The sequence below is a fragment of the Amia ocellicauda genome, chromosome 8 (genome assembly GCF_036373705.1).
Source record: "Amia ocellicauda isolate fAmiCal2 chromosome 8, fAmiCal2.hap1, whole genome shotgun sequence".
Taxonomy (NCBI): domain Eukaryota; kingdom Metazoa; phylum Chordata; class Actinopteri; order Amiiformes; family Amiidae; genus Amia; species Amia ocellicauda.
The window spans coordinates 26,004,374-26,029,934 of NC_089857.1; the positions used below are offsets into that span (position 1 = coordinate 26,004,374).

The 25,561-nt window shown below is 36.2% G+C and overlaps 3 protein-coding genes across 4 annotated transcripts in view; 2 read left to right on the forward strand and 1 right to left on the reverse strand.

The window, feature by feature from the left end:
* Positions 1-5,815, reverse strand: part of sema4d (sema domain, immunoglobulin domain (Ig), transmembrane domain (TM) and short cytoplasmic domain, (semaphorin) 4D) — a 77,593-nt gene extending 71,778 nt beyond the window's left edge. The window contains exon 1 of the mRNA XM_066710813.1: positions 5,703-5,815. The gene's annotated coding sequence lies outside the window, so the exon portion shown is untranslated. The remainder of the gene's footprint in view (positions 1-5,702) is intronic.
* An 8,143-nt stretch (positions 5,816-13,958) lies between these two features.
* Positions 13,959-19,314, forward strand: rad1 (RAD1 homolog (S. pombe)). Of its 2 annotated transcripts, none has more exons than XM_066710823.1 (6): positions 13,959-14,094; positions 14,455-14,657; positions 14,875-14,983; positions 15,475-15,733; positions 16,308-16,406; positions 18,732-19,314. In XM_066710823.1, exons 2-6 carry the CDS (start codon positions 14,463-14,465, stop codon positions 18,910-18,912), a joined length of 843 nt encoding a protein of 280 aa, XP_066566920.1. In that variant the 5' UTR covers positions 13,959-14,094; positions 14,455-14,462; the 3' UTR covers positions 18,913-19,314. The 2 variants fall into 2 exon arrangements, with proteins under 2 accessions (XP_066566920.1, XP_066566922.1); XM_066710825.1 differs by having other exon boundaries at positions 14,458-14,657.
* A 284-nt stretch (positions 19,315-19,598) lies between these two features.
* bxdc2 (brix domain containing 2) lies at positions 19,599-24,983 on the forward strand. The gene is made up of 10 exons (XM_066710822.1): positions 19,599-19,776; positions 20,625-20,736; positions 21,183-21,226; positions 21,626-21,696; positions 21,818-21,867; positions 22,315-22,388; positions 22,479-22,529; positions 22,758-22,859; positions 23,536-23,664; positions 24,064-24,983. The coding sequence occupies exons 1-10, from the start codon at positions 19,621-19,623 to the stop codon at positions 24,307-24,309; spliced, it is 1,035 nt and encodes a 344-aa protein (XP_066566919.1). The 5' UTR covers positions 19,599-19,620; the 3' UTR covers positions 24,310-24,983.
* Positions 24,984-25,561: the final 578 nt, after the last annotated feature.

The window sequence follows — 25,561 nt, forward strand, 5'->3', positions numbered from 1 at the left end:
GAAGCATTAGAATGAAAAATGTTCTAATTATATAGTATATTAAAGAGTTAGAAATTATGTTGAAATACAATGGCTATGAATAATGATTTACCAACATTGGGATATTGCTTTAGATATCCACTGCATCAAAAAGAGCTAAAGAATTTCTGTATTGTTAGACCACCGTCTTTTAATTTAGATAAATATTTAAATTTACTTCAGATACCAACTGCTACAGGTATCTTCTGCTCTTTCTGGAGCTCAATTAAGTCTCAAGTATCACAAGAGAAAGCAGCTGACATTTCTTGAAGTCGTTTGTTCCACTCCCCAATAACTCTTCATGTGTTGTATTAATTTCAGTTTAGCGTTTAATAATGTGCTGTGAGGCTAATTAATTTGAAAAACTACATAAAGACAAAGCTAACAAGAGAAATTACACACACAAAATAGCCTATATATCATGCACTAAATCGATAACCCAAGGATCCAAAAAAGGTTTTTGCCACCGGTCTACGGTATTCAAGTTACAATTGAGCATACTGACAGTATACACCTAAATCCACCTATAAGACCTAAATCTACATTATGACTAAAACCCAGTGCGGCTATTTTCCAATTACACTTTTAAAACTGTTCTCTCAAATCAATTATTTCCAAATGTCCTTTGAGTCGCTACTTAATTTTCTCAATGTACCAAAAACCCTTTTGGCTGTGTACTGTTACCCCGATCTATGCTTTGTACTGAGAACCTATCATGGAAGCAGCCACCATAGAATCATTGAACAAAGCCTACTGTAGTGTATGTAACAAAGCTCCCATTGCTATTCTCCCTAGCCCATAGGTGCCCAACCAGTGCTTGCTGTCATTCATACATACCTCAGTAATCCTGTGGCTTCTGACAATAAGTTAGACCACAATAGGGTTCAAGCTTGTAATTTGCAATTGACAGGTAGGTCAACGTTTTTATGTGATCTAAAGCAAGGCATAGTAATGATGACTCATTCTCATAATTAATACAGCAACATCTTCCACATTTGCTATGCTAGCTTCTGAGGGCATTTGTTTGTATGAGAAGATCCTTATTTACATAGGAAAATAATTTGTTTTTCCTCAGGTTCACACAACTCACAGATAGCCAAACACACCTGCTCATTATATAACTTGAAAAGAAGTTAGATAGGGTTTAAATACATAAGACATTTTATGGCAAAATTCAAACATTTCACCATTCAAGATAAAATAACAAATGCTATGCCACTTTAAACTGTCTTCTAGTATGTGTACTATCTGGAAAGCCTTCATATTGACTAACACAGTGCCAGAAGGCATCAATGACATCATTCTGCCATGTGCAAGCTTAGGAATGAAGTGAAAGCTACAAATTATATTGACAAGAGTTGAGTGGCTACCCTGCCTACAGGACCAAACAATGAACTATCACCTAATTTGACAAGCACATTAAAAAAAAAAAAAAAAAAAAAACACAGGGGAATAATTCTTCTAGTATATTCTAGTACCGCATGTCTAAAAACAAGCACTTCTCTGTTCACAGACATTAGCTGCAGCATGTCAATTCAGTGTAAACAGGGAGGGAAATATAACAGGGTTATGCAAGCCTTTGACTTTAATGTTATGTCTGAAGTTAATTAATTCATGTCAAACCATATAGACCTAAACTTACTATTAAAAGTTTCAGAATGTTTGGGATTTTCTTTTCTTATCAGTTATTCTATTTGGCTGAGACCTTCTGAAGATCTTTATGCAACTGAAACCTTTTCATAACCAGTTACTGTTTTTAACCTCATACAGTTACACCTGTCACGAATTTGGCTAATGCATTACAACCCATAGAAATATAGGCAATTATTTCCATAACAGGTCCAATGTAAATCCACAATCCAATCAACCTGTAAGCAATACTTTGAGGATCGATTAGAGTATATGCTGTTGAAAAAATATAAATCTCCCAAAATAGAAAAATCTAATTCAGTGAAATCAGTTTCCATGTAACAAAGCATATTTGCTCCATTGACTCAGTTTCCATTAAAACTAAATGTATTGGGAGGCATCATGCCCATCTGTGCCTTTCCTGAGGCAGTCTCAATACTGAAATTATTTTTAAACCTTGATGGATTAAATAGATTGTGTATACAGACAAATACACAAGCCAATAGCTGTCCCACTATACTGTGTAGTGAACACATAAACTGGAATTCACATTGACAGTGGAAAACTGTGAAAAAGCCTCTGGATACACACACAGCATACATAAATACTCAAATTGTTGAATTATATGTATGCCTTCTGGCTTTAAATGCGGTGGTCAAAAGACAATTTCCATGGGGGAAAAGATTTTGCCTGTATTAACTGGATTCCTCATGAGTTTCTTCAAGGCCTTGTTCTTGAAAGCTACAATTAAATGGCAAATATTGGTGTTCAGAAGGCATTTCTTCAGTCATATGCAAGGATTCTTTCCACTTTCACATCCTCACATGGTTTAAAATGTAGAAGTCTAACACAATCACTTTCAAGATATCAGCTCACATTTGTGCAGAGGTTGTGTCCTCTAAGCTCCTGTCTGTGTGTCGTCACAGCAGCTAAAAAAGCCTTTCTCCAGCCCTTGCTATGACAGAAGCAACGTAGCCACATGAAAACACAAATGCTGCCATCATATTGGGAGTGACAATATTGAAATAATACTTTTAAAAACTCACCAGTGTGTGAACAAGGCAAAGATGAATTACAAGCATGGTACTTTAACAGGTGAAGCAACATATGATTCCATCTACTTTTTGTAAGTATGCACCTATCAAATGGAAAGTAATTGACACTGGTATTGACAGTACCAAATCCATTGTAGAACATGACCTTGTGACCCCTAGTACACATGCAAACCATCCTAATTACACAGTTCTATAAGAAGGTACAACAACTATAGTGCATAAACATTCAGATATTAATAAAGCCACAATCAATAAATTATATTAATTTTATGGAAATTTGAACAAATGTATAAAAATTGAAAGAATTGTTGATTCTATGCTACAGGCCACCAACTCACTTTCTATAAGGCAGCTGTCCTTAGCCTCTGATACGAAAGCCTTCAGAATGCCAATTTTTGGAAAATGATCTGATTGCATTCAATGCTTTGGGGATGCTGAAGTTATCAACGGTATAGTTGGCAGGCTCAGGTGAACTCTTTAAGGTATCTCCTATATAACCTTTGGATTTGTGTGCCTGATCAACAAGAAAAGTGGAAAAAATACAACTCAGTCTTTACAGTAACATACCTCCATAAACAAGCATTTCTAAAATGTCTTGCCTGGGTTTCACTTTGTCAGGCCCCTTAACTATTCCTATTGCAAAAAGATACAGAACTGTACATCGATTCAGACGATGACAAAGGAAGAAGCAAATGTATTCAGAACCATTATTGAGTAGATTTTGCATTGCCTTTTCATCAGTTTGCTTACAGTTTTCAGACTCCTGGGACATGTAAAAACAAATACAGCTTCCTATGAACTTCATTCATGCAACAAGATTTGTAACACTAAAAAATATATATATTTTAGAATTCAGTAAATTGTGTGCTGTAGACTGTGTGCACAATCAGGATATCAAAGAAAGGAGAAACAACCAATAACAACAGAAAAATGCAAGATTTCTCTGTATGATAACATTTAAAGATTACATACAATGAAAGTGTCCCCTTTAATCTTATAATTACAACTGGCAACACTATGGGGTGGTTTCACAGAGTCTCATTAGCACTAGTCTTGGACTACCCAATGTTATTTTAGGTAGGGTAGTCCAAGACTAAGGCTAATCAAGGTCTATGAATCCAGGTGTGTAAGTATCAAGTTTCATTGTTTTGTATTGCTTTTTGGAATAAAAATGCCTTGTTTTTTTATAAGATCACAGAGGATAGTCAATGGGGAATGGGGAATGGAAAAAGCTGTCACCAATTACACTAAAGAAATGATAGAATACGTTGTCAAGAACATCTGGACTACATCCCTTTCCTAGGTCTTTCTGTTAACATTTGAGCACTTTGTCTGTTTTCCATAACCACTGGTAACTGCACACAAGTTGCACTGTTTCTATTATGCATGTAAACCAACACGTGAATGAAGCTCTTCATAACTGATGTTTTTAAAAGGCCTTCACATAAGAAATATGTTTAATACATTAGGATTGCAGTCAATGTAGACACAAATGTTTGAAAACACTGCACTCCAGGCTGTTCACATTTCTTCTGCCTTACCAAAAATGTCTAATATTTCCGAATCCAATGCAAGTGTTCAAATCACATCACCTGTATGAGCTGCAGAGAAGATGTGCAGCACCAGCACGCAAATGGAGCAAAACGGGGCCACTCTTCATTAGTTTGCCCACATGAATAGCGCATAATATTTAATTTGCGATATGTAACTCTAAATGAAAATATTTTGACACAGAAAAACAGCTTGTTTATGGCTTGAGGTATAATATTCGCGTCTTGGTTTACTTGCGTTTTTATAATTTTACAATTTACGCAACTGCAACAGTCACGGAAGTATTATGTAATTAACTGAACCACAACGAAGCTTTCTGTTGCTCCTGCCAGGACTCCCTCAATCGCTGTCTCTTACAATAGATGAAGATCTTTTGTCAGTTTTTCTTCCTTTGCACATCTATAATACATGCTCCCAATGCCATTATCACTTGGAAGCCATCCAATAAGCTTTTCAACTGGATGAAAAAGGGAGGAAATTTAGCAAAGCCTTTGAAAGTACGTCAATCAATGGGAAACAATTGCCTATGCCCATCGTTTATTTTATATTTGATGTATACTTTTACTTTGTTGTTGTCACAGAGAAAATCTTACCAGATCGATCCACTGAATAAACGTTGTGCGAGGTTTCTTGCCTCAAACAGCCTGAATAAGACCCCATCTCACTTGAAAAAAGACGTTTCCCTCCTATTTCAACACATTTTGTCATTTAAATACGTTTTCCTGATTTATTTTAACTTTGGACAGCAGCCCCGAGATGACCCTTCCTTGCACAATTTTGAAAGAAATGCATTTTAAAATGAAATACCGGCACTGCATAGATGTATATATTGTCTAGCTATAGAGCAGATACAAATGTAGTCAACTGATCAATTCGTGCATTAGGACACAATTTCAGTAAACATTTGAAAACGTCGCACTCAAACTTATTTTATCTTAATCAAAACGAATCAAAAAAGTTTTTAAGGAAGTTTGCAATTAATATCTAACAGCACTTTGTAACATTTATTTGAAGATTTTGAGAGTTGTGCCTAGTTGTATTGTGTCCTGCAAAACAAATGCGTGGTAGATGTTTAACAAATACAAAGTAAAATCAAATAGATGGATGTTTTAATTGATCGTTACCGCAGAGTAATTAAAGGAAAACGTGTTTATATATATTTTACCATTTCAAATATGTGATGTAGTTAAATATGTTAGAAAGAGGTCCGATAAAAACAGGTGGTACTTCTTCAAAACTATTTTTTTTTCCCTATCTGCACATTTCAGCAAGTGCAGCAGCGCTCAAACTTGTGTGAATGATATTCAGAGGCAGGCAAACCGTGACCGCAAGCAACACGCAAGGGGGTTTGTAGCTGATATTTTCAAGAAAAACAAAACCATTGCACCGCTATATATTCATTAAACGTGTATATATTTCACATCGCATAAGAAATGCATACAAACTCACCAATTTAGGAAAAGCTTGCCTTTCGCCGGTCAGGGATTTGCAAATTAGGGAACCGTGCAAGAGTGTAACAAGTTTGTCTTTCCCAGCATGGCGGCTGTAGATCGGATTCAAAAAAAGAAAAAAACCTCTTTTGCTTGGGATATCAATCCAGCAGCAGGGAGGAGGGGTAGATCAGGGACCGCAACACAAACGCACTGGGTACGGTCCCTTGAGGGTATTTTCAAAAGCGTGTTGGTAGAATATCTCATAGTTTGTCAAGTATGTCAACACAATATTTTTCTATACCCCTGAACAAAGAGAACGATCCATGTTAAAAGACAGTAAAAATATGAATCATACTTATGCATTATACACTACTAGATATTTGCATAGTTAATCATTTTTGTTCAAACATATTAAAATGCACAGCGAGCATTGCAGATGATTAACAAATTTGTATTAAATTAATACAGTTTATAATATATCCCCTCAAATGATTAAGTCTGTCCAATTGAGTCTGTACATTAAAATCCACCATGTGAAGCATGTATTTCCTTTGACATTTGACATCTGAAAATAAGTATTGCGCACAACTCCTTATGACAACCTCTATACATATCCTAATGTACAAAGCATGCATAACAATCATGCATAACATTTAAATGGGAGATTCCCAAAGGTTAAATAAGGGCTAAACACTCCAGAGTATATGAACAGCAGTGGCATAGACATGATTTTATAAGCAGGGATACAAAAATGATTTGCACCTTAGGACTTCAATGGCATCTACTGTTGAATGAAAAGTGCAGATCCCACTGAGGAAACGTAATAGTTATGCAGTGCTATTATTATTATTATTATTATTATTATTATTATTATTATTATTAATAATAATAATAATAATTGGTAATACACTATGCCGTGAAGGACTGAAATCCTGCAGCGCCTGCAAGATCCCCCTGCTCAAGAAAGCATATGTACAGGCCCGTCTGAAGTTTGCCAACATCTGAATGATTCAGAGGAGATCTGGGTGAAAGTGTTGTGGTCAGATGAGACCAAAATCGAGCTCTTGGCATCAACTCAACTCGCCGTGTTTGGAGGAGGAGGAATGACCCCAAGAACACCATCCCCACCGTCAAACATGGAGGTGGAAACATTATGCTTTGGGGGTGTTTTTCTGCTAAGGGGACAGGACAACTGCACCGCATCAAAGGGACGATGGACAGGGCCATGTACCGTCAAATCTTGGGTGAGAACCTCCTTCCCTCAGCCAGGGCATTGAAAATGGGTCGTGGATGGGTATTCCAGCATGACAATGACCCAAAACACACAGCCAAGGCAACAAAGGAGTGGCTCAAGAAGAAGCACATTAAGGTCCTGGAGTGGCCTAGCCAGTCTCCAGACCTTAATCCCATAGAAAATCTGTGGAGGGAGCTGAAGGTTCGAGTTGCCAAACATCAGCCTCGAAACCTTAATGACTTGGAGAGGATCTGCAAAGAGGAGTGGGACAAAATCCCTCCTGAGATGTGTGTGCAAACCTGGTGACCAACTACAAGAAACATCTGACCTCTGTGATTGCCAACAAGGGTTTTGCCACCAAGTACTAAGTCGAAGGGGTCAAATACTTATTTCCCTCATTAACATGCAAATCAATTTATAACTTTTTTGAAATGTGTTTTTATGGATTTTTTTGTTGTTATTCTGTCTCTCGCTGTTAAAATACACCTACCATTAAAATTATAGACTGATCATTTCTTTGTCAGTGGGCAAATGTACAAAATCAGCAGGGGATCAAATACCTTTTTCCCTCACTGTATTTGTTCATTCTTTATAAATTATTGAAGTCAATGTGCATTAATATGTAGTATTGTGTGTAAAGAAACATTTATTTGTATAAATCTGTCCAAACACTCACCCCTATAGGTGAAAAACAGAAGACACCTATTACATGTATTCATCCCTATCCAACAAAAATGTAACAAATTCTTTGAACTTGTTTGATGACAGTACTGACCAGTTTTCAACAAGAAACTACATACACATTTGTATTGTGGTTTTTATGATGTTTTTGGTATTATTACTTTATATGATGTTTCTGGTGAGTAATTGTGGTTTTCTTTTAAGGTAAAGACAAACTTAAATTAGATGCTGATGTTTCTCACTGGTTGTGCTTTTCTTAAAATGGTAATTCAACAATTGTTTTACATTTTTTTAACTCCCTAAAATATATTGTAACAGTAGCAACCATGAATAACCATGTGTAAAAGTAAAATCGCTCCCATTTTGTATAGACTTGTATATGACCATGTAAAAGTAAAATAGCTCCCATTTTGTTTATACTCTGCTTACTGGATGAATTTAGCTTTTTCCATCCGCATATATTTCTGTTTTTCCTACTTGTATCTTCTCATGCTTCTTTAGCACTTTTACAATTACAAACATCATAAGCACATTCCATTCTGGTGAGATATAGCTTAAAAAAGAAGTGTATATGCTTTTATTTTTTTGTAAAAAGGCAGAAAGGGGAAGGTTAGACTTAAGTTCCATCAGCTGCTTAGTTCATCTTGAACAGCTTAATCTTAAAAATGTTTGTGGCCATTTTTACTCTTCCAAGGTTTCCATTGGAAGAATGGAATTGTGCCCACTGCCAGATGTGTATAGGCCCCGCACCTTCACTCAATAGCAAGGACGGCATGCCAAAGCCTCAGTTATTGGTCTCGAGTACAGCCTCCATGACTGAGGCTATGAATTGTCAGATCACTTTCTCCTGAGTTAATAGTTGTAGATTGCATTGAAGTACACTCATGTGATATATTTGAAAATCTGATGTGTTTTAATTAAAAAGTTGTTTTCTATATAAGCTACAGTAAATTGGCACAACTGAGAATTTAATGGAACCTGATCATTGTATAACAAGATACTATCTTTTTGCCCTTTCTATATTCACCCCGGCTTTTGCGGTCTTGGGCTTTATTCTGCTTTGGCTATGGTTGTAGCTAAAATATAGGTTATAAACCACAATGATGAAGTACTAGAGACACAAAAATATATATGTAATCTAAGGGTAAAGCAGATTTTCCCCAAACCAGTAGATTTGGTTTTGTAAACTGTGAACTCAAGGAGAAATTTGAGGCTTTGACATGAATGTGCATTTGAAATAGCTATACTGTATATATAAAAAAAACAATATATATATATATATACACCGATCAGCCATAACATTATGACCACTGACAGGTGAAGTGAATAACACTGATAATCTCGTTTTCATGGCACCTGTCAGTGGGTGGGATATATTAGGCAGCAAGTGTTAGAAGCAGGAAAAATGGGCAAGTGTAAGGATCTGAGCGACTTTGACAAGGGCCAGATTGTGATGGCTAGACAACTGGGTCAGAGCATCTCCAAAACTGCAGCTCTTGTGGGGTGTTCCCGGTCTGCAGTGGTCAGTACCTATCAAAAGTGGTCCAAGAAAGGAAAAGCGGTGAACTGGCGACAGGGTCATGGGCAGCCAAGGCTCATTGATGCACGTGGGGAGCGAAGGCTGGCCCGTGTGGTCCAATCCAACAGACGAGCAGCTACTGTAGCTCAAATTGCTGAAAAAGTTCATGCTGGTTCTGGTAGAAAGGTGTCAGAACACACAGTGCATCGCAGTTTGTTGCGTTTGGGGTTGCGTAGCCGCAGACCAGTCAGGGTGCCCATGCTGACCCCTGTCCACTGCCGAAAGCGCTTACAATGGGCACGTGAGCATCAGAACTGGACCACGGAGCAATGGAAGAAGGTGGCCTGGTCTGATGAATCACGAGTTCAAGGTGTTGACTTGGCCTCCAAATTCCCCAGATCTCAATCCAATCGAGCATCTGTGGGATGTGCTGGACAAGCAAGTCCGATCCATGGAGGCCCCACCTCGCAACTTACAGGACTTAAAGGATCTGCTGCTAACATCTTGGTGCCAGATACCACAGCACACCTTCAGAGCTCTAGTGGAGTCCATACCTCGACAGGTCAGGGCTGTTTTGGCAGCAAAAGGGGGACCTACACAATATTAGGCAGGTGGTCATAATGATATGGCTGATCGGTGTATATCCACATATATAAAGCAATATATATGTGTATATATATATATATATATATATATATATATATATATATATATGATATACTAGTTATGTATTATTTTGATATATAACAATATTACTTAATATTGCCTATTTAAATAATATACATTTCACTCCTCTCAGTAAACATTGGTCAAAAAAATAAACAGGTTCTTTAATTTGTACATACTGATCAGCAGATACAGGGAACTTACAATCCCCTCATACATCAGTGTCAGGTTTATGTCAGTACTTGTATATATACTGCTGTTCTAAATTTGGAACTACTTAATAGTGACGTCAATGCCCAGTAGCAGGTGAAGATAATCTATCGTCTGGATTCATCAAAAGGATTCCAAAGTCAGAGGTCTCTACTACCAGGCATTCAAGTTCTTTACAAGATCCCCAAACTCCTTTCTAATGATCCTGTTTGTTACATGTTTGAAATCATATTAAAAAAACCTCTAACATCATGTTCAATTTACCACCAATATTTATAAAATATAGAAACAAACATCCAACATTTCAAAATTTTGGCTTAAATTAGTCTTGTCTTGTTTCATTTCCTTTAGTTTTTCCCTCATTAAAGAAAGGTGTAAACTTTTCTCAATGGTAAATGTTTTATGAATATAGCTTGAACACAGTATTGAACTACAAAAGTATATTTACATATAGAAAGTTCACACCCCTTACTGTTTTGTACAGAGTTACAAACTACAAATAATCAAATGATCAGGTTGATGGTCATTGGAGTTACAGTGCAGTGGTCTGTATTGTACATTAATGTAAGTTATTGCAAATCAAGCTCATTGCAGTTCTGTGTTTTGATGTGTGTAATACTACATTTTCAAGAAAGGGAAGACCATTGGAGGCATCTTGCATGTTTGGATTGGATCCCCTGATGTCAAGAAATTACTTATATTTTAAATCTTAAATTATCCTAATCGTAATCGTTACATTGGTGACCTGTGGTCTCTGTTTCATTGATCAGATGGGTTTAAAAATACCTCAATAAAATACATTCAAATACACATCGGAGGTCTGCTAGCATTGGTCTTGTCATATACTGTCAGCTCTTGGAGATTAAACATTTAATATCAATAAATGTGTCTGCAACACTCTTTTGATAAATCTTTACAACTTAATGCACATTCTGGGTGATTTTGTTGTCCATTTTTCCTCATCCCCACAATAGTTTTTGAGTTCCAGGTCTCACTTATCTCTCGGATGTTTTTATTGTTGTACATTGAAATGGAGTTATTTGATAAGGAAATGAAATCATAAGCAAATTGTATTTCATTTTATTTGCTTTGTTGGTTTCTACCTCCAGGGTTTATTTATGTATTTGATCAAATATCATTAAAACTTCCACTGTGATGGTTCAGTAATCACTTAACTCAACCAGCGGAAAGGTATGCTGTGGGGCATTCTGCAATTAAAACAGGAAAAACAGGACACAATGCAGAAGGGTAGTAGAACACGCTATACCTACACATAAACAAATAGGAGTGACACAGTAAATATAGGCTCCTGACCTCAAAAACAATGGTATAAAAACTGTTTTAAGTACAATATAGATATATTCAAAATACTCACCTTATTCTGAAGCTTTTGTCTTACTTTTGAACTCCTTACAATATGGTAAGATAAATATACTAAATTAACATAGAATAATAAAAAAAAAGATTACAGTGAGAAACATGTGAAAGTGAATGCTAGAAAATCAAAATCTGTGGTTATTCCATACATATGTGTTATGATTTTATGTGTTAACTATTTATACTGTGCTTAAATTTATATATTGCTTGATCGAACAATAGTTTCTATTTGTACTACCTTTTTTCATGTCACAGTAAAGTTATTACTTGTTTGTTTTGAACATGGTCCACTTTAGATAAAAAAAAAACAATCAGCAAAAATAAATAAATACATACATAAACATCCATTTCCTACATACACAGTCACTACTCAATGGCCCACAATTGAGTACTAACTTCCCAGACTGCTGAATAGACTTGTATCTTATTAAATGTTTTCATAGTTTCATCATCAACATTGTTTTTGTTATGTTGTTATTAATAATGAGAATAAACATCAGTGTACTCTTAGAGAAACATTTTAATAATCCACTTTCCTTTTTGTTCTGCAAAGTGATAATTAAAGAGTTCTAGGGTTTGAATTGAAGTGAGAGTACACAGGCTGAAGCATGGGTTGTAAAACACAAAGGAACAAACAAACTGCTTTTACTGTATTTTCTCTCCATTATTGACTGCAGGCTCAGATATAGTTTAATATAAATAGTTGTACTGGGCCGGGGTTACGCCACAGCTATTCTTGGTATCCCAGATATGAACACACGACCAGCAACTGTTGTCTGCATAGCCTGGGGCACTAACATACTTCAGGTCTCATAAAAGTGTATGCAGTAAGATAGTGCTTGCAAAGTTTCAAGTGTCTGAAGAAATGTAGCATGCTTTAATATGAGCATGTTTATACATTTTGACATCTATTTTGAAGGTAATAAAAAGTGACGCATGATTTGTACAATGCATGCCCTCAGAAAACATTAAGTGAGGGAGATACCATTTTCACATATGGGTGTCACACTTAGGTCCTATTACATGCAGTATATTGGTTCATAGCCTGGTAAATGTTTGTAAACAGGTTTTAAATTTCCTTTTCCTGCACATTGTAGGAATGATCATGTCTGAAAATAGACATAATCCTTTCTGACATTAGAGGTTAATGTTTAAGAGTACTGTGATACCCTATGACAGCCTGCCAGTAAAGCAGTTTCTCAATCATCCCTGCCTTCCCTGTCATGTAAAAAACCTTGCTCCTTGTTTTAGTGAATGAATGAATAAATATATCAATAATGTCAGAATAGTGAAGTGACTTGTTCTTTCTAAAAGAGCAGTGTAAGTCTGCCTCACTCCTGCAATTTTTGTGGGGCCATAAATTCCAAACCCCTTACAGCAACAGAGGACTCTGTGCTGTTGAATATGCCATCCTTAAACCGCAGTGACTATTTCTGCTCTTGAAAGATTGTATGCCACTATTCAAGAGCGAAAGTTTACACTTTATTGACATTAGTCATTCTTTAAATCTTGAATAGTTAATATTCTCCTTTTACAAGGTCCATGAAAATGCCATCATCTCCAGGTCCCTTCCCATTCGATTTTTAGTCAATATTGTCTCCATATATTCAAAATATTAATGATCCCTTTAAATAAATGTATGGTTATCATAAATGTTTTCAACATAGGTAAAAAAAACTACCTTGGTGTCCACAAACCATTGAACACATTACCTTATTTCTCCAGCAATTGTATAATTGATACTTTCTCCATTAAGTAAATTACATTTCAATGAACATTTCCAATCCAAAGATAAATGGGAATGATAAGCATGTGATGCACATTCCTGAATAGTTTTAGAGCATTAGCACATGTTTTGAAGTTTATACAAATGATACACATACAGAATACATTTCTATCTCTGGGGATATTTGACAGCAGCTGTGATCATATGTTTGTGTTTCTATGTAACATTATCAAATCCTGATATCGTTAAAAAGGAAAAGCTCGCCATCAAGTGGTAATGTGGATATTTCAAATGTGACTTATTTCAAAGCAAATTATTGAGCTTTAATCAATGGCCAATATATAGTTAATATTCAACATGTTTATTTTAAAATGTGTTAATTTAAAATAAATGTATATCCATGATCCAATTCAAATGGTCAGATAACAATATTGGTGGAAGCAAAAATATACATTTTCTCAGCTAATCTGTTATTTCTAGAATTGTAACGTTTTTTTTTTTTATTCAGCCCTGATCTATCTGAAAAGTTGTGATAAGCTTACAGCTTTGTAAACTGAATAATAGTGAAATAAACTGCTAAATTGACCTAATAACGTTATACAGAATATCAAGCGCTCGTTTAAAACAGTAATGTTACAAATTGCTAGTCACATCTGGAAATGTTTCTTTAGCAACGGTAGTTGTATAACATCGATTCACATCTTTCGATTTAAAGCACACTAATGAAAGTGTCTCTCCAATAATAAACTATAAAAGGGTCTGGTATTATCTTACCAAATTAACAACATGTACACCCCCTCACTGCACTATATATACGTGTGACGTCCATGTCTGATAACGATAAAGCAGCGCGCTACGCGTCACTACGCCCCGCCCCTCAACCCGGAAGCTTTTGCCAGTATGCGCGCCGGGTCATCCTGCAGAAACAGACGAGAAAGGGCGGGTTCCTTAAAAAATACATATTTTAAGCGTGCACTGTTTACATTCCCTTTGCAGTGAGTATAACTATAAGTTAATTTAGTCAGTATAAGTTAATTAAGCGTTTTATTACGCTGCCTTGGTCATTCAATAAACGTTTATACCTACCTATCTGACCTATATCACCAGACTTGTGTAGTTATATTTAAAATAAGTATATATAATTATAAGTATCCTTTCACTTTCACTGCATTTTCATGCTGAACATAATATTGATATTCATTTTTTTGTTATGTTTTGTTACTGTGTCGGTAAATTAAACTGGTTTGTTGATTTGTTTCCTGTAATACTCCAATAGGCTTTCGGAAGTATAATAATAATATTGTTTAGTAAATGTGTGTGTGTATGTTGCAAGTGTTAATGGTTTTGCGTTACAGTAGAGATCATGCCCCTATCCACCCAGTCACAAGTGGCAGATGACCAGTACGTGTTCGTGGCTAGTTTGGACAACGTCAGAAACCTCTCCAACATCTTAAAAGCCATACATTTTAGAGACCACGCTCTCTTCTCAGCCACACCAAACGGGTTAAAGGTCACCGTGGAAGACTCCAAATGTTTGCAAGCTAATGCTTTTATTCAGGTAAGTGTCACTTAGTCATATACTTTAGATCAGTGCAAATGATCCCAAGTTGTTCCTTTTTGGCCAGAGGGAAGCAGACAGAATGCTCTGAGTTTTTGTGCTACAGTAGGCTATTATTTTATTGTCACTCATATATTCAGTGGTGTCACCAGTTTAGGTTGAGGTTAATCTAGGTTTAGATTTCAGAGTGTTCATGTGCTGTATTTTCTTTGAACAGGCAGAGATTTTCCAGGAGTATGCCATACAGGAAGATTCACTGAGTTTTGGAGTAAACTTGACTGTCCTTCTGGACTGCCTCACTATCTTCGGGGGAAGTACTGTGCCAGGTATTTAAACTTCAAGTGTTTTTCCTTTTTAAAATGCCTAATTTATATATACAAATGGTGCAAAAATAATTTGATGCGTTGGGGAAAGTAATGTGTTAATGCTGTTGAAAACTCAAACCTGTGTTCAAATAAAATATAACTTGATTAAAATAACCCCATTACTACTGAGGAAAAGTTGAGCCAGACCTTGGGTCTAAATTTGCCCAATAAGGTTTTAAAACACTTCTTGCCTTTCCTGTTTTTTGGAATGCATTTATTTGTTGATTGATTTATGTCATGAATCAACATGTCTGTCTACACTATCTCGTTTATAATACATCCAATGTGCAGTATTTGTAATCTGGAGTTTGTTAAGAAGAAGATATGAAACAATGAACAGACAAGCCATGTTATAGGAAATTGTTTGGGGGCAGATCCTTTGTCAAATGTGTAAATACCTGATGATTTATTGTATGTTCTGTAAGAGTTTGCTCTTTATTTCTGAATTACAGGGGTTACAACTGCTTTGCGGATGTGCTACAATGGCTATGGCCATCCCCTGACCTTGTTTCTTGAAGAAGGTGGAGTGCAGACAGTGTGCAAAATAAACACCCAGGAGACAGAGGAGCCCATAGACTTTGAGTTCTGCAGCACTGATGTCACCAACAAAGTCATTCTGCAGTCAGACAGCCTCCGGGAGGCCTTTTCAGAGTTGGACATGACCAGTGAGATCCTGCAGATCACCATGTCTCCCGATAAACCTTATTTTAGGTGAGTGAGAGTTTTTTATGTGTAGACCAGGCCTGGTCAGCTATTCTGAGTGTGTTGACCAGGAGGGGTACAGAAGGACAGTGACCATCAGAAAACGGCTGTAATAATGAATATTGATTAATTGGTGAAAATAAGATGGATTCATTAATCTGGTAAGAAAGAAAATCCCTGATGTGATTATTGGGAATAATCCCTCTCCTCTCAGCAGGTGTATCTTTTTTCCCCCTCATTTCTTTCCACAGCTGATTAATCAATCAATACAAACTCTAGCTTACTATCAATTGTTCGTGCCAGTCAGCTCCATCGGTGCTCTACACCCCACAGAAAACATAATCTGAATAGCTGATTAATATATATACGAATGTGGTCATGTAAAACTAGATGCAACAGTTGAAATTATATATAGTTACAGTTGAATCTTGTAACGCCTCCATAGTGGAAACTCCATTCTATGTAATTTATAATATAATTGGTCAAATACAATACCCTGGTTTTAAATGTTGTTTGTACATTTGTCAATGATTGAAATAAGTCAAAGTATTATTTTATCTTTCTTTTTTCCAATTCCATGCAGATTGTCTACATTCGGAAATTCAGGCAGTGCTCACTACGACTATCCCAAAGACTCTGACATGATGGAGCTCTTTCAGTGTAAACGGACACAGGCAAACAGGTCAGCCAAACAACATCAAGGGTTTTGCATCTTTGTACCCCTGTGCTTTTCCAGTTTGCATTTTAACTGAGATCTTCATTGCTCTGGCTCATGCACACTTTAATTAAAATATTTGTGTGACTAGACCTTCCTGAACTGTTTAAAGTTAATAATATATTAAACACTGTTTACTGACCCTGCACAAAGTTCTGTAGTTTCAGAACTCCACTATTGACGTGTAATGTTTCAATGACCACATAACGAGAATTGCAAAACCAAGAATGTGATTATTATGAGACTTAAACACAGTTTGTGTCTATATTAACATTTATGGGTGACTTATGAAAAGAGTTGTTTATAGGGCAGTAGGGCAGCAACATTTTCATTAACAAGTTAAGGGCAGATGGAACAGGGATGGTTTGTTACATTTCTTGGTGACTGTACACTTAAAGGACAAAAAAACAGTCCTTTGAACTTTTGCTGGAAACATAGGATATTGTTACCAAAATGGCTTCATTACTGTGATGTCATTAGGTGGTGCTCCTGTGCTGTTCTGTGTGGTACTATCAGTTTTTTGTAACAAGGAAATACCACCTACTGTGGCAAAACTATTATGGGTGACATTAATAATTTACAGTGCCGTGTAAAAGTATTTGCCCCCTTCCTGATTTCCTAAATTTGGCATTTTGGCACACTGAATGGTTTCAGATCTCCATACAAAATGTAATATAAGACAAAGAGAGCCCAAGTAAACACAAAATTCAGTTATTAAATTATAATTTTATTTATTTAAGGAAATAAGTTATCCAGCACCAACTGGCCCTGTGTGAAAAAGTAATTGCCCCCTTAGTTACTCAATCAACCCATTAACCAGCAGACACACCCAGGCTTGATTACTGCCAGCCCTGTTGAATCTAAACATGACTTATATAGGACCTTCCCATCGATGTGAAGTTGGCTACAAGGTCTCAACAAGCAACACACTATGCCGCGATCAAAAGAAATTCCAGAAGAGATGAGAACAAAAGTTGTTGTTGATATATCAGTCTGGAAAGGGTTACAAAGCCATTACCAAGGCTCTGGGACTCCAGCGAACCACAGTGAGAGCCATGATCGCCAAATGGAGAAAACTTGGAACACTGGTGAATCTTCCCAGGAGTGGCCGGCCTACCAAAATTCCTCCAAGGGCGCAGCGACAACTCATCCAGGAAGTCACAAAAACACCCAGGACAACCGCTAAAGAACTGCAGGCCTCTCTAGCCTCAGCTAAGGTCAGCGTTCATTATTCAACAATAAGAAAGAGACAGGGCAAAAATGGAATTCATGGGAGAATTGCAAGGCACAAACCACTGCTGACTAAGCGAAATATTAGTGCTCGTCTCACATTTGCAAAAAAGGCACATTGATGACCCCCAAGCCTTTTGGGATAATGTTCTGTGGTCAGACAAGTCAAAAGTGGAACGTTTTGGAAGACACAGGTCCTGTTATGTCTGGCGTAAAGCACAATAAGAACATCATGCCAACAGTCAAACATGGTGGTGGTAGTGTGATGGTGTGGGGATGTTTTGCTGCCTCAGGGCCTGGAAGACTTCCCATCATAGAAGGAACCATGAGTTCTGCTCTCTACCAGATAATTCTGAAGTAGAATGTCCGGTCATCAGTCTAATCTGAAACTGAAGCATAATTGGGTTATGCAGCAGGACAATGATCCAAAACACAAGGGTTTAAAAATTAGGGTTTTGGAGTGGCCTAGTCAAAGTCCTGACTTGATCCCTATTGAGATGCTGTGGCAGGACCTTAAATGAGCATTTCATGCTCAAAACCCTCCAATGTCACTGAATTACAGCAATTCTGCAAAGAATAGTGGGCCAAAATTCCTGCAAGCGTTTGGTTGCAGTTGTTGCTGCTAAAGGTGGTGCAAGCCGTTATTAAGTTCAGGGGGGCAATTACTTTTTTACACAGGGCTAGTTGGTGTTGGATAACTTTTTTCCTTAAATAAATAAAATAATAATTTAAACACAAAATTCAGTTTTTACTTGGGTTCTCTTCATTTTATATACACACATATATAGGTCTGAAACAATTCAGTGTGACAAATATTATATGAGCTTTTCAGAGCCTTTGTTTATTCCACTCCATTCCATTCCATCCACAAATGAGGTCCATATTGTGGTGACTACTTTCATAGAGAAGGATAAACAAGTCCTCCAATTGAGCCCTTCAGCTCATCTCTGTTTGAATGGAAACCAGTGCTCTCTCTTCGCCCAGCACAGTCAATCCACAAGCAGACCGTACAGACCAGCACCAACTTATTGTTGTCCTGAACTGCATTTGTCTTCTTTGCAGATATAAGATGTCCTTACTGAAACCTTCCACCAAAGCCCTTGCCTTGTCCTGTAAAGTCTCTGTGAGAACAGACACTCGTGGGTTTCTGTCATTACAGTACCTGGTGAGAAATGACGATGGACAAATCTGCTTTGTGGAATATTACTGCTGCCCTGATGAGGAAGTAGACGAAGAGGAGTAACATGCTCTTCTTTTCCTGTTACAGCAAGGACTCAACCTTTCAAGTTTTGTCTTGGGTAGTTAACATCTGCTGTTCAATTTGTTTGGACTTCAAAAGCTACATATGAACTGTTGTGTTAAATCAATAATGCCTTCAAAAACTAACTTTTGATTCTGTATAATCTATTCTGTATAATTTATGTTTTTATGAGTTTTGTGTTTAAATCAATTATCTGTAGAAAGCAATGTTTATGTCCTAAGAGGAGACTGTCCTGATTTTGTGCCCTGTTTAATATCCAGAAGAGTATTTTTATAAAGAAAACATTCATGTAATATTGTAAGTGGACTTTTATTTATTTAAAAAAAAGTAATATAAAAGAATGTAAATCTTCAAATTTAAAATAAAGCAAAATTGGATATGAAATGGGCAAAGTGTACAATGCATGAGTATGTATGAGCAATGAAACACTGCCAGCCAGAAAAAAAAACCCTATATAAAACCTTTATGTCAGCATTTCACACATGTATTGATTGAATTGTGCCCCGTTAACAAAAATGCTCTGAAAACCAGAAACGACAGGATCATTTCATTAGAATACGAAAAATAAGTGGTTCTGAAATCAAAACAACTTTGACCTCCACTCCTCAAGGTGGCGCACTAGAGTTTTCTCGTATTGTATGGGAAAGGCCATGGTGTTATTTTCAAGTGTCGCAGCTTTCTCTTTCCTGTATGATGGCGGCTTTCAAGAGAAAACGTGGATCCAATAGTGGAGTCAAGAAACCTGGGAAAAAAGCGAAAATAGCTGAAAATGGTACTCGAAAACAAAATATAAACAGCGATCAGGAGCCCGAGAAGGAGTACACCATCCCAGCGCCGGTTTCTGTGGTAAGGACATCACAAATCCTGGCATCGTGTGGCCATGCTGCTGGCACTGTACTGGGGTTTCTTTTACATGCAACGAGTACTAGTTTTACTGTGGAAATATTGAGTAAAACGGGTCCCAGAGTAAAAGTATTTTTTTTTTTATGTTTGTGGTAATAAAATACTTCGGGTATATGCGATTATTGGGAATTGGCGACTGCTAGCGTGTTGCATTCTGATCTGTTACTTTACAAACTAATGCAACTTTCTTTCTTCGTCTCTTTGTAACTTTCTCATGAGTTTAGTAATCGTCCTCAATATAGTAAACAGTTCAGTATGGGACTATAAATGACCATGTGTATATTCAGAGTAAGGTAGTTATAAGGAAAGCAAGCACTGTGCTGACCCCAAGTCCACAGTGATTAGTTAGGTTTATAAACTTACAAAATCGTAGTTTTTTTTAAAGAGAAGAGTTGAAATGGTAGACTTTGATAATACTTTCCAAGATACATTTAATTTAAATAACAAGAGGTCATATTTATAGCAGTGTCCTGTGGCATCAGTGTTACAACCATTCCTGTAATTATAGTATACAACTGCAACAAATATGATGAGATTAATTAGACCACATCACGCCAAACGTACATACCAACCTCATACCTTCTCGTTTTGATTTTAATAGTAGAATGTGGCTTCTAACAATACATTTAAACTCAATAGGACTGTGGTTTTCTATGCTTTTCATTAGGTCTAGCTCTATGTTTGGTAGTGGTGCTCACTATGTGAAAGCAGGTTTTTGAAGACCATTGTAATATGTAGATGATCTAGTCTGTATCTCTTGATAAACCACATTTACACCTTTTGCGCTCCAGGGGAAATGGAAGAACAAAGAACGAGTGCTGGTGTTTTCCTCCAGAGGAATCAGCTTCAGAACAAGACATCTGATGCAGGATCTCCGGACAATCATGCCTCACACAAAACAAGGTATTTCACAGGTTACAGGGGCAATGACTTGCATGATCCCTCAGTGGGAACAAATGAGGGAAAGTGATGATAAAACCTGAAAACATGGTTATATGGAGAACTCATTTTCACCAGGCGAATCTGTTTGCTTCACTTTATCCCACAGTGTTGATTAATCAATACAGGCTTTTATGAGGTCAGAATTTCCAAATGTCACTCACCCTCCTATAGCAACATCCACATAGTCAGATTGTCCAAATCACTTTGTGAGAAATGCTTTTATGTCCTAGCAATAGAAATTATTTACTTTATTTTACAAACTATCTTTTAATTATATATTTTCTACATTACCAGTTTCAAGGGCTCCCTGGGCCTCATCAACAATGAATGCAAAAAATCATTCTACATGAAATGTGGATGTTTTTAATTGTTTGCCTTGAACGTTAATAAACTCTTTCTATTTTCAGATACAAAAATGGATCGAAAGGATAAACTTTTTGTTATAAATGAGGTAAGTCAGCGCTTGGGAAATATGTAATTTATTTTATGCATGTGGCTCTTGCAGACTAATGGTTACTACAAACTCACTAAAAGGTCAGATGTACTATTCACAACGGGTAAACTGGATTGCCAGTATTTGAATCTATATTTCTATTCAGAAGAAAGGCTGACACCACTGCTTTATTACCTTAATCCAAATATTGATCTAATAACCACTCTAGAATGTATATGAACATGTGTAACAGGAAAACCACCCATAAAAAGTAGGTTTACAAATATCTAGACATGGTAGTTCAGTTACTTTCCTAATGAAATTTTCCTTACTATGATCATTTAAAAATCACTTTTTTTTTGTATCTTGGTAGTTTCATCTCCATTTGTTTTTAAATGAATGTAATGTATGTTTCAGGTTTGTGAAATTAAAAACTGCAACAAATGCATCTTTTTTGAAGCCAAGAAGAAGCAGGATCTTTACATGTGGTGAGTGTGACAAGCTGATACTTACTTGATTGATTGTACTAACATTAGAGGAAAGAAATTGTGTTAGTATGGCTGCATCTCTGGTTATCTGATTACATTTCCTTTCTTTACATTTGTAAAGGCTTTCCAATGTTCCCAATGGACCTTCAGCCAAGTTTTTGGTTCAGAATGGTAAGTATTATGATCAGAAAACCAGAACAGAAAATAAAGTACTGAGAAAAGCTGCCTTTAATTCTCATTATGCATTATTTTTATATTTGTTTTTGTAAAAATGTTATGTAGTTTTATTCAATGGCTTGTTTTAGAGTGGGGAAACTTGATTCATGGCATGTAATTGCATGAGTTTTTTAATCTAGTGTTTTAGTTTAAAATATTGCATTTTTATATTGTTTTCTTTATATATAAAATATCACCCCTTGCTTATGTTATATCACTTTACTTTGATGAATCAAAGATGTTCAGTTGTCTGTGTACTTCATGTATTTTATATTTGATTAGTGGATATAATTTAGTTTTTTTTATTTTTGTTTAACATTTAGTTGTTTTTTTTCCAAAGAGCCTAATTAAATGATCTCAAGGTTATTTCACTCCAGTTGTTCATGCTTTTGTTTTCTGAAGTTCACACCCTAGCTGAACTTAAGATGACCGGAAACTGCCTGAAAGGATCAAGACCACTGCTATCATTTGATCCTGTAAGATAACTTCCATTTTAACAGTTGACTTGTATGTAATATTTCATACTTTGTCATGGGATACTAATGTTTGTCTTTCTTATACCACAGCAATTTGATAAGGAGCCACACTATGCACTTCTGAAGGAGTTGTTCATCCAAGTGAGTAATATTAAAATACATTTGCTGAACATGCTATTCAAATGAAGAGTACCTACATTTCTTACATTTGAATTTTATGTAAAACTGAAATGTTTAAGGAAGACTGAAGATAAACATGAAACTTGAAACATTGTAGTGTACGGCATGGCTGTATATTCATCATTTAGTTTCATGGCTAATCTGAAATTGATTTTTATTAATTATTATTTTTCACTCCGAACCCCACAGATTTTTGCAACTCCTCAGTATCACCCAAAGAGCCAACCGTTTGTGGACCATGTCTTTACCTTTACCATAACAGATAATAGGATATGGTTCAGGAATTATCAGGTGAGTGGAGATTACTTGTTTTTTCTTTTCAGGTAATTATGGTACTTATGTCATAATAACTTGGAGACTTAGTGGCCATCTAAAAAATAAACCCAATTAAATATTTTTTGTTGCTGTTGTGGGAAAACTTCTAAGACATTAGAAACTCAAGTGCTGATACTTTACAGCGTGTGTTTCAGGTTCATGGTAAACCATTCAGAACGGTAAACAACCAATAATGGATATGTTAACACGTAAAACAGATGTAAAGTTTTCCTCCCTTTTTTCAATTTTGTTTGAACCTGTCCATTCAAGAAATTTAACTTTTGAGTTTGTGGTGTCATCTTTTATTAGTTCTGTGTCAGCTACCTTATTACTTGCCCGTAGTGTGCATAACATTTTATTGTAATAAATGTGTTGCACTTGTATTTCCTTATTTTGTATTTTTACCCTACAGCAAACTTAAAGGAAAATAAATGGGTGTAGTAATACTTTCCAACATCCAATTTAAAAAGACAAGCTGAACTAAATTACATTTTTTACATTGCACGAAAGTCAACCTCTGCAGTATTTGAGATGCATGTTCGACATGTCCCTATCTGTGAAGCCCAATATCTTATTGAATATGTATTTAAACAGCCTTTGAAGACCGTTCCTGCATTTCATGTTTCTTTTTCTTTCTTTTGTAACTCCACAGATAATTGAAGAAGATGCTTCTCTAGTGGAAATAGGACCTCGATTTGTGTTGAATCTCATCAAAATGTTCCAGGGAAGCTTTGGGGGTCCAACACTCTATGAAAACCCACATTACCAATCCCCAAATGTGGTAAGTGTAACTGTTTTTAATATATTCTAAAAATATTTTTTTGTTCTGTTAGTTATAATGTTCAGCATTGCCATTTAAAAAATGAAATCAAACAAATTTGTGGTTGCCAATTGTAAATCAGCTTGGCTTGCTGAGAAGAGTATTGAAAGGAATCCACAGGAGCACAGTGAATCAATAAGAAGTTTATTCGATAATAGTAAGAAAATAATAGAGAAACAGGTGACATGGAGACAAGAGAGGCCCCTGTATAAGGCAAAATGCTTGTATTTGGTTCAATCATGCAACATATTTGTCTTTGGACAGTATTTTTGTATATGCTTCTTATGGGTGGACACCTTCTGCCAGTCATCACGCATATATATATTTGTGTTTTAAATCTATAATTTAAATTGTTTTTAGCATCGCCGAATGATTCGCTTGGCTACAGCTGCCAAGCTCAGGGAGAAGCAGATGGTGAAGGAGCTCCAGAAGACTAGGAGGAAAGAGGAAAAGCAACCAGTGACCCATGACCCCACAGAGGACGTTTTTGTGACACCTGCAGAAGAGAAGCCATCTGATATACAGCTGGTGGCTCCGAAGCCCAGAATAATTAAGAAGAAAAAGAATAAGGAATTCAAACGGCAGAGAATGCAGAAGGCTAGATAATCTGTTTAAGCTCAACAGGGATGGAGCTTTGCACCTTTTCCCCGTTATCTTAGGACTCTGACATTTTCCAAACACCACTTCCCTGTCCCTCTCCCCATACAATTTCCTTATTTTTACATTTCTTTTGTGGTACTTACAGAAGTCAGTATGTATTTTTCTTCATGTATACAAGGCAGGTGCCATGTACCTGTGAGTGATTAAGAAAAGATAGTTTGAAGTTCGCCATTTGAGAAACTCCTTTTCATTTTAACTAAAAAAAAAAAAAAAAAAAAGACGTGTTGAATCTTGCATTGTAATGTTAGTGCTATATTCATTTGTATTTTTTACATTTAAACAACAAAACTATTCTGCACCAGTTGTTTCGGTTTTATGTTTGGCCTAACATATTTGGAATGAGTTGGATGCCCTTGAAAAGTGTCAACTGCAGATGTGAAGTGGTGTTTGTGTCTTTTACATTGTGTTTCCATTGGAAATATAGAAATTCTGTTCAGAGGAGCAATGCTTATTTCTTTTTATGAATGACTTATTGGGATGAAGGATCAGGGTGTTATGCTGCAAAAGTACTGAATGGGAGGGCTGTACCCTGGTCTCATATGTTGGATGGAACATCAATTGCCAAGTTCTACATTTGTGTCCTGAAAATCAACCAATAAAAATGCAAAATATACACCAAATACTTTCAATTCTTGTTATTAAATAAAAAAATTAAAAAAACACGCATAAGGTAAATGAACAAGGACTTAATATTGACTGTGCTACTTTGTAGCTGTCACATACTTTCATATGGAAATCTTGATTTGAACATTTTAGAAAGATATGAAATATAATATGCATAAAACATTAGAATCTCAATTTTTTCCATTAACTTTAGAGCTGTGTTCTACTTTTTAGTCTGAATATTATGCAGGAAAACGTGTAAACAAGAAAACATGTGTTGGCCCTCCACGAATCTAGTCTGACACCCATTTCTCACTGCAGACTGAAGCTGTGGCCTGTACCTGTTCTTTTAGCTATCAGCCCAGTGCCTATATAATGAAATAGCTTATTTGAGTCTATACTTACGCATGACCACAGTGTATTTTGTGGGAACACACCAATATCAGCTAATTTCAATAATTAATATTAAAGTATTGATATCATATATCCCATACAATATTTTCTGAAATATTGTTTTAGAGAGAAAATACCCAGGGGTGTTGGGTTATGTAATTCTCAGATGTATGAATTATGTATATTTTTTGCCTTCACTTTA